Here is a 15,355-nt window from a genome sequence, read left to right as displayed (position 1 = left end):
GAAACGGAGGGAGTAATATGTTATATGTATATGATTGTTTTATGTATAAGAACATTTATTACCAAATAGTTGCACCTTTCAATCAAATACTTACAATAAAATAGTTATGTTGTACTATTGAAATTATATTTTCCAAATACTTTCTAATCAAATAATTATATTGTTTTTAATGTTGAAATCAACAATTTTATGCGTATGACCATCTTAGGAGACTTGCTCTCATTTTATATGAAAATATTAAAGTTGACTGACGCGTGCGTAGCACGCAGCGGTTCAACTAGTGTAATAAAAGATGATGTAAGTAAGTGCGAGGATCACAACGAAAGAAATAATAATATAATTGAAAGTGGTGACTATGACATGTCAAAAAAGGAAAGTGGATCCTTCAACAAAATACGATCGTGTAGGGAAAGTGTATCTTTTGATAAATTACGGAGGGAATAACAAAATCTAGTCAGAGGAGGGTATAAATAGTGCTGAAGTTAAACTTTGTCAACTAACTAAGAACATAGGAATTACTATCCGAGAGGTTACGTTCCCAAAATATTCAGATGTGTAGATGTAATACTGCAATCATCAAATCCAAAAAAAAAACACCACTCTTAATAAAGATGTGTATAATGAAGTAATTAACTTGTTAAAAGTAAAATCAATTGAAACTGAAAAACTGTTAACTTGGTGGAACTTGACTCTTCGTATTGAATACTGCTATATGCAGGCATGCAGCAATGCCCTAGGATAAGGGCAGCGGCTATTCCCAAGATAAGGGTAATGGCTAAGTGACGCATTGGAACTACTGCACCAAAAGGTTTTAACAACCTGATTGCCTGAACCTAAACAGTCGAATTTCGCCCCCACAAACTCTCTTGTTCAAGCCATATATTCACAGGCACTTTCACCCATAGAAGTTGCCACAAAAGTAACTTCATTCAGCCCATTTGGTACAGAAATGCTTGTTCCTGTGACAGCCTGCGGAAAACAAATGTTTTTTTTAACAGGGGAAAAGCAAGAAACATTCTTACCTTGATTTTACTTGACAAGCTTCCAAAATTAATTGGTCCCTAATTCTAAATGGGTGATAGGGAGACAACTACACAATTAAGACAGCAAAGCCACATAAGTAACCATTTGTCATCTCCTCTGCTGGTACTGTGGTAGAAACCAAAACAAAGAAATAAAACTGACAAAATAAAGGTTGACCAAATTTTTGAGGTCAATAAAGAAACAAACAGATTAAACATCCCGATAAAAAGAACATACACAGATCCACTGCAGCGTAGTTGCAGTTTAAATTCAAGCTGTATGAAAATGCTTTAGAATTTTAGATCCTTACGATGACTCGATGAGAACTTAGAAGAAACCAAGTATTTTAACACAAAATGCAACTTTGCTTCTATTATATTTAGGTTACGTTTGGTATGGGGTATTCAAGAAAGGGAAAGAGAATGAGCAGGGCTAACTCCCTTTGTTGTTGTTCGTATAGCATATTTGCATTTCAATCATTCTCTCTACCCCAAACTGTTCTAAGTTGATTCCCCACCCCTTTGGTATTTACATTGCCTTTCCCTAAGCTACCACCACACCACCTACTGCCCAACCTACCACCCATACACCTACTGCCCAACCCACCACCGCCGTCATTCTCACCGGCACCCTTAACTGCACCAACAAACTTACATAACCCCACAAAATCCTACCCTAACCACCGAAAGCACCACCCTTGCCGCCGAAAATCCTACCAAACACACCGGCAACCCACTACACGTCTACACCTCCCGGAAACCACAATCCCATTCACCAACAACCCACCCCAGCCCAAGAAAAAACCACCCGGGCAACCGAAAGCACCATACCCAGCTGCCGAAAACCCCACCAAACCCACCAAAAACAAATACTAGCCACCAAATATACCACCCAGGCCACCTAAAATACAACCCCAACCACCAAACAGATCCACGGATTTTTTTTCCTCTGAACAGTAGATAAGGAGAGAGAAGGGAGATGCATCGGCGACGGCGGAAAAGGAAGGTAGCGGCGACGGCGGAAAAGGAGTTGACGGCAGAAGCAAGAGGGAAGAGGAGGGGTAGTGGTTGTGGTGGTTGTAGAGGGAAGGTTAATGTTGTAGATGAACATTGAGATTTTTTTTAATTTTTAAAACAAACAACTTATAGTAAATCCTAGGGTTTAGTTTTACATTCTCCTTCCTTTTCCCCTTTGTAAGCCAAACGCCCCCTTAGTAGTTCCAAATCAGTTCAAACAATTTTTTTTCAGAAGGAACAAAATATAAATCTTAACAGAATAAAAACGATGTTTCAGAATTCAGAACATTTCTCGTGTTATCATAAAGAGATGAGATACTTAACGACATGAGCCTGAGCAGCACACTACACTTACCAGGGAACATAACGCAAAAATATTAGCATCAGAAGTCTAAAGTTCCACATGGTTTTCCTTGGACCTCCTTGCTTCCAGTCATGTGTTTAACGTCCTTTATACTCTCATCATTATCATGGCCACGACTCCTCCCAATTCCCAACTTAGGAAGACCACGGTTCAGTCCGTCAAGCAAAACACAAGCCTTGCACCATTTCTGCACATAAGAACCCAAAAAAGAATATTAGCATTCTATAAAAGAGAGAAAGAAGCTTGCTAATACTGGATATAGGAGATGGTTATGTTTTTTTGTGTATGTGTGTGTTGTGGGGGGGGGGGGGGGGGGGGGAGAGAAAGAGAATGATTAAACTTTAATGATTCAATTTCAGTAACAAAATTTCTTAAGATATTTGTTGCTCAAGAACAGGGATAAGCTTCTCCCTTTACTTCGTGAAAACAAGTGGCTATTCACCGATAAATCAGTACAGGGAGGCATACCAACAGTAATACAGTGATGGCAGAGAGCAATGTGACTGCCTGAGCCAAGGATCCGTCTTAAAGAGATAAGTAAAATACGCCAAAAAGACTGGTTACAATGATTAGCTCATATTAAAAATAGAGTTCCAGTTGCAACGCATACACATTGGAGGGTTTATGACCAAAAAGAAGAAGCACAAGATACCTGGCTTGATATATAACCACAACGTTCACAGGTTCCCTGCTCCGGCATTTTTGTGGAAGTGGCAATCCTGAAGTTCTCCCCTGATTTAATGATATCAAGAATTGCTCTGGGTCTGAATGACCACATTTTATAAATCAGTATACATGCGATGTTTCAAGGGGAAAAAAAAACAAAGGGGTGGGGGGGTGGGGGGTTGAAGAAAAAGGTCATGGGAAAAAGACCTAATCCTCTCCAAATCCTTGATGAACTCCCTTGCAAAACCACGGTATGCATTTGGGGAGTAAATGCCTGCAAATAACACAGAATGAGGATATGCAAAATGATTCAGGAACTCCTAGAAGCAGGCAGCATTTTACAAAATTTCATATGAAAGCTAAAACTATGGAGACCATAACACAAAGGAAAATTTTAATTTATAGTGTAGAAAAATCCAAAGAGAACTAACATCATGCCCCACTGGTGACTGATAAGTATCCAATAATTTAAGTGGACAAAAACTAAGTCGACAAATGATCAATCACGACGATTCGTAGTACTACTTTAGCAATACTTGAATTTGTCATACAATCTTTAAGGTTAGGGCTTCAGACATTTTCAGTCTTGTTACAAAATCTTGAGTTCTCCCAACCTTTGTCATCTACAATCTTTAGATGCAATTCCATTTGGGCCAGATAAATATTATAACAGTAGAAACAAAGAAACTAAGCTACTGTTCAATCAAACCACATCTCCACCCCCCCCCCCCCCCTCCCCCCACCACCACCACACCCACACACACATAATTTTTGGAGCAAATTCTGTAAACAAATATCTAGGACAAAAGTGTCCTGAAAGAAACAAGCCAGGTAAATCATACTTACATTCAGTGGAGAAGTAGTCGAGCCTCTTGAAATACGCATACGTAAATGGTGAAGTCAAGGTTTCACAGAGATAATGTGATCAATAAATAGAAAAATAACAATGAAATATCAATATTTCAATTCCGGTAGCAATTGATCTTATTTTAAAGGATGACACAGCCATATCAGTAAAATTAAGGCAAAGCTTCTGCACAAATAAGGACTTTAATGCAAGGATATATAACAATCTCCTTCTCATAAGTATACTTAAAAGGCTTGCATCTAGGAATTGGTCCGTCTTCACCGGTTGTTATTGAGGTGCATCTACTCAATCTACAGATAAAAAGGTACCAGGCTCAGCCACAATTAGGCAGGAGAAAAATCATACAACGAAAGCACGTATACAAGGGCTTAAACAAATAGCTAAATGAAAAATCAACAAGTCAATTAACCTATGGTTGTAGTACTGGCTTCCTAGTTCCCTTAGCAGAACACCTAAACCGGAGCTAATTCCTTTTCGTTCTGTGTTTGGACTGGGGAAGGGAAAAGAGGGGGGGGGGGGGGGGGGGGAGGTCCTCTCAATGCTCTTCTGGGGAAATCACTACAAGCGATGGGGATACACGATTTAACGAACAGAATATCCAATATTTCAAAATTGTATCTAGAATGGGGGGGGGGGGAGGGCCTGCAGACTTTAAAGATATAATAAAGTTGGGAAAGACCAGTAAAGAGGTTATACCGGGCAATATCACCACGTAATATGTTCAAGAGCACTGTCTCAGCAATATCATCTGCATTATGTCCAGTAACAAGCTTGTCTACTTTCAACATAGCGGCACCTCGATCAAGAGCCTTGAAGATAAGCATAATAGGTAAAGACAAATAAACAAGTTCACTATTTTCTCAAACATGAAGAAACTGCTTTTGGAGAATCTCACGTAAGATAATCTCCCACTGAACATGGGAGATTAGGTTATTAACATAAGAGTGCATATAATGCTCACTGCCATACCTGACGCCTGAATACTCCGCAAAACGTGCAGTTATTCTTCAACCCTATCATCTTGACTATCTCGTCCATTGTCCATCCGTATAAATCTTTATACGACACAACTTTCAAGGGTAGCCCGTACTGGAAAAAAGAAGTGCACAAAAGATAGTTACACATCAAACAAATTACAACAAGGAAATAAACAATATAGTGAATAGACATTTACTAAAAGCACTGCATGAAATAGAAGTACAAAAACCATTACATGATTTTTGCAAAACAATTAAGATCAATGATGCTTGGACTTGGACACAGGTGTCGAAATCAAATATAAGTCCTAGAGTCAGACATAATTCTAATCTCAAGTATACAATCAACAAGCAAACAAATTTTGAATATGAATTCATGGCAATCGCGGAAAACAGTATCCCTTCGTTTCTTTTCAATTGTTCTATATCCATATGGCACACTTTCAAGGGTTGTACTACGAGGGTAACTAGTTACAAGAGAGCCATTGTGATGGCTGCAGACATCTTCTCTACAAGCCATCAACCTATCTCTACACACGCTAACACGCCACCGACCACCAGCTATCGCGACATCTCTCTCTCTCTCTCTCTCTCTCGAATTTATGCCTAAATTATTAGATACAGGGTTTATAAAACCTAGATCGTAAGTCCACCCCCCCCCCCCTAGTGAATCTGGCATATTTCTTGTGTCTGCACAAGGATCGGATTTATACAGATATGGCAGAGTTAAAAGCCAAGTCTGAGCATCATAAATTATGACTACTGCTATGATAAGTTTACAAAACGAACAGACTTGGCAGGGTAAAAAAAAACTCAGTAAACCAAATGTATTTCACATTCGAAACAACCTCAACGGAAAAAACCTAGCAAATGAAGTCCGGACTGTATAAAGTCAAATATAAACAAGACAGATAAATAAATGTAGCAGCATAACTCAGAAATTTGCCTTCCCTCTATCGTCATAACAAAATGGTCAATAAACCAGCATATTGCCTTGCTAGATTTGTCCTTCTGAAAGATAATCAACATCCCTCAAGTTTTGATTTTACTGGATGTGGGAGAAAACCAAACTTGATCAGTGTTGTGATAAAAAATTCTCAAGTCCCCCGGACAAATTCTACCACATCACCTAACTCGCTTTCTCTCCCAAACAGCCTCCCTTCATATAAAAATAAAAAGGAAGGACAAGAGAGGCTTCATATAAATGAACCCCAAACCCGAGTAGCCTATGTGACTAAGGGTGCGCAATTTGTGCATGATACTAGCTTTCAAAGTAGATGACTTGATGTTAGGTTTGACCTAGTCAACTCACTATTTATCCAAATCTTAAGTGTTTCACAATGTAGGATTTGGGTAGAGGTCAGATATTCCGTAGTACTTGTGAAAAAGCTACTAATCTAGCATTTAGGTGACTAAAGGTAGCATTTCTTCTTGAAATTTATGTAACGTCCTTTTTCTGTCAAAAGTGTCAATTCGCATACAACTGTTACCACAATATTACATTATTCTGAAATTCTAAAAGTCCAATTAGTTCGAAAACCACAAACCGATAACAACTAACAATCAAAACTGCTAAACACAACTAAAACTGTACAACAATTGACCGCTAAACCACCAACTTAATTTGCAGATCACACCCTAAATAAATAGTTGTACAAGTTTCTTACATGGGGCAGAAGCTTCTTACTCCCAAAATTATAGGGGTGCATACATGAGAAGAGCGACAATTATAAGTAAGCAATTGCACTAGGACGAGATTCACTTACATACATCATAAGATGATTAACCACACGACAGAAAAGACAAGCAAACGGAAATAAACTCAATTAAAGGCACATTCATTACTGGATAGGCAAGTAGAAACACAGTGTTTACAGATTAAAGTACTCTTAATCACAAGAAAATCTCATTGAAGTTAAACAGATCACCAACTCACTTGAAGTTCATTCCTCTTGACAGTTTCAAGCGAGTCATCCCTGTAACCCGTGATGCCCTCATCTATAGATAACAGGAACAAATCCAAACCATAGTTGTGTCGACGATTCAACTCCGACAACACATATGCAAGGACAGTGGAATCTGGAAAGTAATTAAACATAAGAATCAGAAACACCTAACACATTCACTTCTAACATTAATTAAGCATCCACATAATCTTCCCTCGATAAAATTCCCACCTTTAGCTATATATTCAATTAGAATTGTAATCATCAATTCATCATAACATCAATTACTTTTTCATAATTACAGTACCTTTTCCGCCCGAAGCGCCGATTGCAACGCGTTCCCCACGCTTAAACAGCTGATTTTCAACTATGCAATTATGAATCTCATCTTCAAACACATCATAGAAACATTCCCTGCATATCTTTAACCCCAAAAAATAAAATAAGAAAAAAAGTTCGAGTTTTTTTTAGGGTTTTAGCATAATGTATATGCAACAATCTTAAACTGGACAATCAAAGCTATGATGCTAAAATTGATATTATTAAATAGTTTCGAGAATTGCTCATAATGCAAATTGAAAAATGGAAGAAATGAAGATTGGAAAATCGAACAAAAAATGGAAGAAATAGAGAAGTAACTACCTGGTGGAGAGTTTTAGGGCGTTTTAGAGCAGGTTTTCTCAGATTACAAAAAGAGCAAAGCCGAGCTCCTCCGCTTTTGGGTTTCGCCGCCTCCATGTTATCTCTCTTATCACCGGCGGCCGCCGAAGAATACCGTTTAGAGCTTCACCGGCTAAATTACTGCTCCGGGAAGTCCCTACTCTCCCTAACTATTTATTTTACTCCGTACTAGTGCAACGAAGAAACGCGGTAAACGGAGTTATTATTTATCTATACTAATATATTAACATGTACTCCGTAGTTGACAACCAAAAAGCATGTAGCAAGGATTGAACACTAGATTCTTGAATTAAAAGTTACCATTCTTACCATCTTAGCTAGCCACAATGATGTTATATTTTTATTTAAATAATAAATACAACCTTTTTAAAATGAATAATAATGAATTAAAGGGAAAAAAAAACAAAAGGGAATTAATTACTTAACTTATAAATGTACAATTCTTCTCTTCTCAACTTAAGCTTGAAAAATAAAAATAAACTTAGGGTAATGGAGTGTAATTATGAGTGCGGAAGAGGGAAACATTGATAAGAGTATAATAATCAACTAATCATGAAGAAGAGAACTCGACTTTATTTTGATTTTCGGATATGGGAAGGAAGTTTGTTGATCGGCCACTGATCTTGCATGGAAATAAGATAATAGCACCACATATGCACATATTTAAAATAAGTAAATCCCCACTAAAAGTAAAACCCGGAGCAACGCTCGGGCCACAAACTAGTTACTATATTAAATCCCGTGCACGCACGACTTTTGATAATTTTTTTCACAAATTATCTAACGGATTATTTCCCAAATTACTGTATATTTATAACATTTTTAACATATTCTTTTAAATTTATTCATCTAATGTGCATATTTAAAATGCTAATATGGTTATTTGACCAAAATATTGAGTGATATATTTTTCATTATTAATATAGCGACTTGACTAAAATATTTCCAATTTAGAATTATTACGTCGTATCTATTATGGATTATTCTTGCGTGGACCTGGTCCACAATAATATTTGTGTGGACCCAAAATCAATAGTTTTCTCTAACATCATTTTTACACTCATAGTGACCTTTATTGTTCATATAGTAACTATAATAAATTAAACACCATAATTCTTAGACATAGTAACCATTTTTCGAAACATAGTAACCCTATATTTTTAAAAGTGAATTGTGACTTAAAATCACATTATTCAAGCACACCATGTATCAACGACACTAATTTGATATTTTTTTTTTCATAATAATCCTAATAAAATCCAAAATAAATTAGAAACAAGTTGTTGACTTTATTTTAAGGCATGGTCCTCAATAAATTTAGTGTGGACCAAGTCCATTTAAGAATTGGTGATCTATTATTGCCATAGTTTATAAACTAAATTTTGTTTCCATACATAAATAGTTTATAAAAAAAGAAAGAAAATAAAACAAATACACTTTTTTGGAAAAGTGGTTTTTGACGGGAAAAAATAGCACCATGAATTAACAAGTGTCATTCCCGGTGTCTCTTTTAGTAAATAGTAATAGATTTTAATTTAATTGAAGGTACAATTGTACAAATTGTAAAAGAAATAAAAAAAAATTGAATACGTTGGTGTCACGTAAAATATTGATAATACATTTACTAAGATTTAAATTGTTAAAAAATATTTTCAAAAGTATTCAAATATTGAGGCAGGCTACATCGTTGGTTACCGGCGACAAACTGACCCCATATCCAAGGCAAAATTGTATTTTCGCTTCATGAGTTGAAAAGTCAAACAAATTACTAAGTATCGGCAATATGACAATAATTGATACAACAATGACAGAATTTTAATACAACAATGACAATATTTGTGCAAACAATGATAATACTTATATAACACTTGTATACATACTTTTACCCATTCATTTAATATGCAACACTTTTATCCATTAATTTAAGTGGTCCCGTTACTTTTTCTATTTCATTACACTTGTATACATAATTTCCTTTTTTTGTATTGTGAGAGTATTCTAATACAACAATGACAGTATATATACAACAATAACAATACTTATATTATCATTGACAGTATATAACAAGTTAGAAACACTTGTACACATTTATTTAAGGGTGGGCCATCTTTCCAATTTTTTTTTTAGGGTGGGTATGAGGTCAGTTTGTCGCCGGTGACCAGCGATGTAGACTACCTCTCCAAACATTAATTATCAATATAAATTAGAGTTTTGAATATATTTACAGCGTGTACCTATAGCTAGTGTTGATTGTTTGAATCCAAGGGGTTATAAGTTAATGTAAATTTTGAATTAAAAATGAATTTATAGTACGAATACGAGATTAGAATTCGAGTAAGTTAAACATAATTCTACGAGTACAAGTATGACCCGATCGTCGTTTGTACAATTACGTTTGTGGAAGGATATTACTTGTATATATGACTAAATGTTTGCCTTAACCAAACCACTCAATTAGGTTTCTAAACACCATACGTCCATACATTGGGTTTAATTTATACGAAGTATGTTTAAAATTCAAAATTTCCACAAACAACCTAAAAGTATGACCAAAACTTAAAAAGCCAAAATCCATACTTTATACTCACTCGGTTCTTTTATGTTTTACTCAATTTCAATTCATGGATAAATAAACAAACTTTGACCCGCGTTTTGTAACTTTGACCCAAAACTAAGTGATTTTGATCGACACCGTCATCCACCTCTTCCCATGGAGGAGGATCCATTAGCTCATCCTGAATGAGTCCTTGCTACCAAATAATTCTACGACACAACACCAACTTCAGTCCAATTTGAAAGACCAAATTACCAAACAGGTAGTCCAATTTGAAAGACCAAATTACCAAACAGAAGGAACCACCGACTTTTAGGGAGGCAATGGCCAACTCTACCCAATGATTTGAGGAGGCAAGGAATATAGTAGCATTTGCAACTGAATGGGAAGATGAGGAGTTCATGGCGCCTAATGGGAACTTAAATGTTCAATTCTCCAAAGGAACCTTGGAGTGTCTTCGGGCTCCATGGAAGTTAACTCTTATGGGAAGATGAATGGGCATCAATGTTCGACCGACGTTTATGGACCAGAGAGCAAAACTCATGTGGAAGATCAAAGGATCATTGAAAACCATTGATTTGGGTCACAATGTTTTTATATTTAGATTTTCGGTACAGGATGATTATGAAAGATCACTCTTTGGAGGTCCTTGGTTTGTTCTTAATCATTATCTAAAGTTAACAAAATAGAAGCCAAATTTCAGACCATCAATCCACTCCTTTTAGCCCATGCCAGTTTGGATTAGATTTCCGGAATTACTGGTAGAGTATTACGACAAGCATGCATTATTCGAGATAGCGACGGTCGCCGGAAAACCAATATGTGTTAGTTATGCAACATATCGTCTCACTAGAGAAAGATATGCACGTGTCTGTGATAGAGATATTTTCCGTCGTTGAAAGAATACACCTTAATCAAACAAAATTTGTAAAATACTTAACTAACCGGCTATATTGACTATAGCGGCAAACATAGGGATCGTCCCATAGAAACGGAGAGAATTGAGTTTGCTAGTTAAGCTAGTTTAGGACGGAATTTGGTTTTTGAATTAATGACTACAAATCTAAGCTGTCAAACAAATTTATCCAAATAAGGGAAACGCTAGGGAATCAAGGATAGGCTAGGGTAATCGGGGAAAGACAAAGGAATCACACAACTACGATGCAAGGACTTGATACATAGGGGAAAAGCAACTATTGACGTGCTCGCCACCTCTCGGATAGAACACCCTAAGCCTCTAATCAAGGAAAAGCTCTCGCATGATCCTAAAACTAGACAACTCACGATTGAGAACTACTTTTCACATGCATCATAGAGATTCACAATCTCTTGCCAAACCAAAACAATGCACTCCAATCAATCCTATGGAACTAGCATTTGCAACTACTAATTCTATAGTCATGGAAATCCTAGCATCAACTCAAGTTTAATCACATCAATAATCAACAATCATCCTTCAATTTCCCCCAATTTAGCCCTAGATTCTCCCCTATCCCTAACTAGAATCTACTCACTACTCATGCTTTTAACTAAGAAATTCAAGTATTCAAAGCTACTAGACATGGAATTGAAAGATTGAATGGAAAGAATCAAGAAACTAGGAATTCAATTGAGAAATCAATGGAAAATTAAGTATCAATCAAAACTAACATCAAAGCATTAAGAAATTAAAACTTCAAGAAGAATAGCAAAGCATAAAGAAATTGAATTGAAATTGCAAAGGAATTAAAGAGTTGAAGAGATTTACAACTTGAAGCTTCCTCCAATGAAGTTTCTCTCTCCTCAAAACAAAGCTTGAAAACTAAGAAATTCTCTCTAATATTCTGAAAAGTGTAATTAAGAAGTTCTAAAATTGAATGATAATGAAAATTAAACGAAAAAGCTATTTATAAGTTTCCCCAAATAGAAGCTAAAATTCGAATTATCGAAGCCCGCTGTTAGGGGGGAAAATACCCTCTTGGTGACGTTGATAGACGTGGCAAGTGAAGCCTATGTGGCTGCCAGCAAGGCGTGTGGTAGCATCTTTCAGACTCGCCTCCAACGGCTGGGGTCAATGCAGCGGTTACAAACCGTTGATGAGCAGACCATCATTACGCATTCATTGCTCAATTATGTGTAATTAAGTACGAACGTTACATTCTTCTTACGAAAGCCTATAAAATGGCTTAATTATGTCAGTTTATATAGACGAATGCGAAGCAATAACAATACTCTCATTCCATGCTCTTACAACTTGCTCTCGTTACTCTAAATTATCTTGCTCAATCGATTGTTAGCACCATCATCAAGGCAAGTTCGTCTCTAAGTAGAATTTGCCCAAAACAATTTGGCGCCCACCGTGGGGCTGACAATCAAAAGCAGCTTGATAATACCATTCCAATCACCATGGCCGAAAATGCTAGCTCATCCGACGATATCACTCGTCGCTTTGAGGCCATGGAGCAGCGCATCAACATCCTCCAAAAGGAAAACGAAGAGTTGCACTCCCAGGTCAGATCCACCGCCTCCATCGCCACCAGGTCAAGGTTCCAGTATCGGCGAGACACCTCTGGTCTAAACCGCCGCTTATATCTCGATGCTGCTCCGGACCATCCCCTTTATATACCCTTTGGCGAGCCGGGAGGCCCAATCCTCGAACAGATCCGCGAGTTCGACCCATTGCCAAATCAGCCCCGCTCTAACCCGAGTTGGCTTCCCCCGCCTCCAACTCAATCATCTTCTGCAGGTATATCGGTGGCCGCCGTCGCTACAATGGCTGCCCGGTCGCCCCATCTCAGGTCGGCATGCGGACATCCACCATGATGACGGCTCCCGCCTCCAATCCAGTATCTCGTCCGTTACCACCCCCAATGGTAACCATGTCGACACCCCCACCCGTCTCAGTCCCGGCGCAAGGACCGACACCGACGACTCAAATACCATGGTATCAACTCTTCTCTCAGCAAGTTGTTCAGCCTGTTGTCAACCTAGTCACTTCGGCACCAGGAGCGCCCCCCCAGATGATGACGGCCCCTTTAGCCAGCCAGGCGCCGCAAGCAGTGTTCTCGAGCACCCTAATGCGCCCAGACTCTTCTCGAAACTATTCTCCATACACTCCTCTTAACAGGTCAGTCGTTCCAGTTAGTCATGGCTTCGTAACTCCTTTCCCTTATGTTGCAGGTACCTATGCTACCCAAGGAACGCCCCCTTACATACAACAAGTGGTGCCGCAGTTCACTCCTCACCAACCTCACAGCATATACCCACAAAACACCTACTACCAACACCTCCAAGCCAGCCTCCCCGAAACATTCAGTCCCCTCGACCCAGTGCTCAACAGCATCTGTGAAAACACTAATCATCAACTCCAACAAATTATGACCATGATAAACAAAATCCCAGGAGTACCAACACCAATCAAAGAAGCCAGCCTAGACAGCTATGCCGACTCACCGTATGCCGACCCCATCGATGCAATCAACATCCCGAAGCGATTTAGCCCACCTAATATGCCCATGTATGACGGAACGACCGACCCAAGGGAACATATCTTGACCTACAAGCAGCGGATGACGACAATTCCAATTCCCAAGCACATGAGGGAAGCTAGTCTCTGTAAAGGGTTCGGTTCGACACTGGTTGGACCCACCTTGAAGTGGTTAACTAGCCTGCCGCATGGATGCATCACCTCCTTTGCTCATCTCGACAACATGTTTAATCAGCAGTTCGCCAGCAGCAGGTGTTTGGAGAAGCAGACAAGCGACCTGTATCGTGTGGTTCAACGACCAGATGAACCTCTGAAGGATTATATAGCTCGATTCATCAGAGAGAAGGTAAGTGTACCTGAATGCGACGTCCCAACAGCAATCGAAGCGTTCAGACAAGGATTGTATGGTGAAACCGATCTTTGGAGGGATTTGATCAAATATCCCTGCAAGATGTTTGAGGACGCTCAAGCCAAAGCAAAGGCCCAAGTCAGGTTGGAAGAAACTCTCTATTCCCGGAAAGGAGCTAATGACTACACCAAGACGGACAAGCGATTGCCCTACCCCAAGAGAAACAGTGATCGTGCTGCCCCTTATTCTCGACCTCAACATGTAGCAGTGGTGGAAGAAGACGTCGACTCCGACTGGAAGAACAGCCCAGACTTGCCTCTAAGGTTTAACGAATATTCTTTTTGTGTTGACACTGTAGGGCTGATTAACACCTCTCGAAGATGGGGAAAGCGGTGCAGTGGCCACCAAAGTCCAGCAAACCCGAATCAAAGAAGGATCCCTCAAAATGGTGTGATTTCCATGCCGACATCGGTCACACCACCAACGACTGCGTTGCATTAAGGAGAGAAGTAGCCTACCTTTTGAAGAACGGATACCTCAAAGACGTCATGTCAGACAAAGCCCGTGGTGTCGTCAACAAAGACAACTCTAACTCTCCATCTCGACCTCCTCCACCTCCTCCTCATACTAAAACTGTAAATTTCATTGCTGGAGGTTCTGACATTTGTGGTATGACTTATTCTGCAGCGAAGAGGCATGCTCGAGAGAATGAGATAGACAGACCGGCCCGAGCCGTAGCCACGAAGTACCTAACCCCTATATCTTTTGATGAATCTGATGCAGGGGACATCTCGGACAAACATCACGATGGCTTGGTGATATCCATTCCTGTTGGAAACTGCATGATCAAGCGAGTCCTAGTCGACAACGGCAGCTCAACTAATGTGATGATGCTCGACGCCCTCAAGGAGATGGGGCTCAACCCAGATACAGATGTCGTCAAAAAATCCACCGTGCTGATAGGATTTAGCGGCGAGGCAAAGACCACCTTCGGAGAAGTCACCTTACCTTTTTACGCTCAAGGAATCAACCAACAGGTAAAGTTTTGTGTTATTGATTGCCCTTCATCTTACAACATTATCTTGGGCAGGCCCTGGATCCACGACATGAAGGCCATCCCCTCGACATACCATCAAACCATCAAATTTCCAACTCGATGGGGGGTTCAGGAAATCAAAGGAGATCAGCAAGAGTCCAAACAATGTTACAAGGCAGCTTTAAAGCCCTCAACCACCAATAAATCATCATTATAGCAACTACAGTCCAGTTCCGACCCAGCAGGCTACAAAGAGCCCAAGTCCGAGCAGCTTGACGAAGTCATCTTAGATCCTGCGAAACCATAACAAGTCGTTTTTATTGGATGCGACGTGCCCGACGACATCAGGTTGGAACTCATCACATTTCTCAAAGCCAACGCAGATTGCTTCGCATGGTCCCACGAAGAT

At 39.1% G+C, this 15,355-nt stretch overlaps 1 protein-coding gene across 1 annotated transcript; it reads right to left on the bottom strand.

The window, feature by feature from the left end:
* Positions 1-477: 477 nt before the first annotated feature.
* Positions 478-7,741, bottom strand: LOC110785891 (cytoplasmic tRNA 2-thiolation protein 1). The gene is made up of 11 exons (XM_021990406.2): positions 7,503-7,741; positions 7,168-7,282; positions 6,851-6,993; positions 4,907-5,026; positions 4,634-4,746; positions 4,135-4,227; positions 3,916-3,956; positions 3,277-3,343; positions 3,056-3,167; positions 2,395-2,590; positions 478-969 (listed from the first exon to the last, which is right to left on the bottom strand). The coding sequence occupies exons 1-10, from the start codon at positions 7,596-7,598 to the stop codon at positions 2,423-2,425; spliced, it is 1,068 nt and encodes a 355-aa protein (XP_021846098.2). The 5' UTR covers positions 7,599-7,741; the 3' UTR covers positions 478-969; positions 2,395-2,422.
* Positions 7,742-15,355: the final 7,614 nt, after the last annotated feature.

This window comes from Spinacia oleracea, chromosome 5 (genome assembly GCF_020520425.1).
Source record: "Spinacia oleracea cultivar Varoflay chromosome 5, BTI_SOV_V1, whole genome shotgun sequence".
Taxonomy (NCBI): domain Eukaryota; kingdom Viridiplantae; phylum Streptophyta; class Magnoliopsida; order Caryophyllales; family Amaranthaceae; genus Spinacia; species Spinacia oleracea.
Note: the sequence above shows the minus strand (reverse complement) of the source record. Positions and strands in the feature narration are given on the sequence as shown.

Bases quoted from the DNA above. Each gene is read 5' to 3' on its own strand.
- LOC110785891 (XM_021990406.2), bottom strand. From the start codon at position 7,598: ATGGAGGCGGCGAAACCCAAAAGCGGAGGAGCTCGGCTTTGCTCTTTT. The intron at 3,344-3,915 runs GTAAGTATGATT...TGTTATTTGCAG, and splicing joins CGACTACTTCTCCACTGAAT to GCATTTACTCCCCAAATGCA. The intron at 3,168-3,276 runs GTCTTTTTCCCA...GTGGTCATTCAG, and splicing joins AAGGATTTGGAGAGGATTAG to ACCCAGAGCAATTCTTGATA.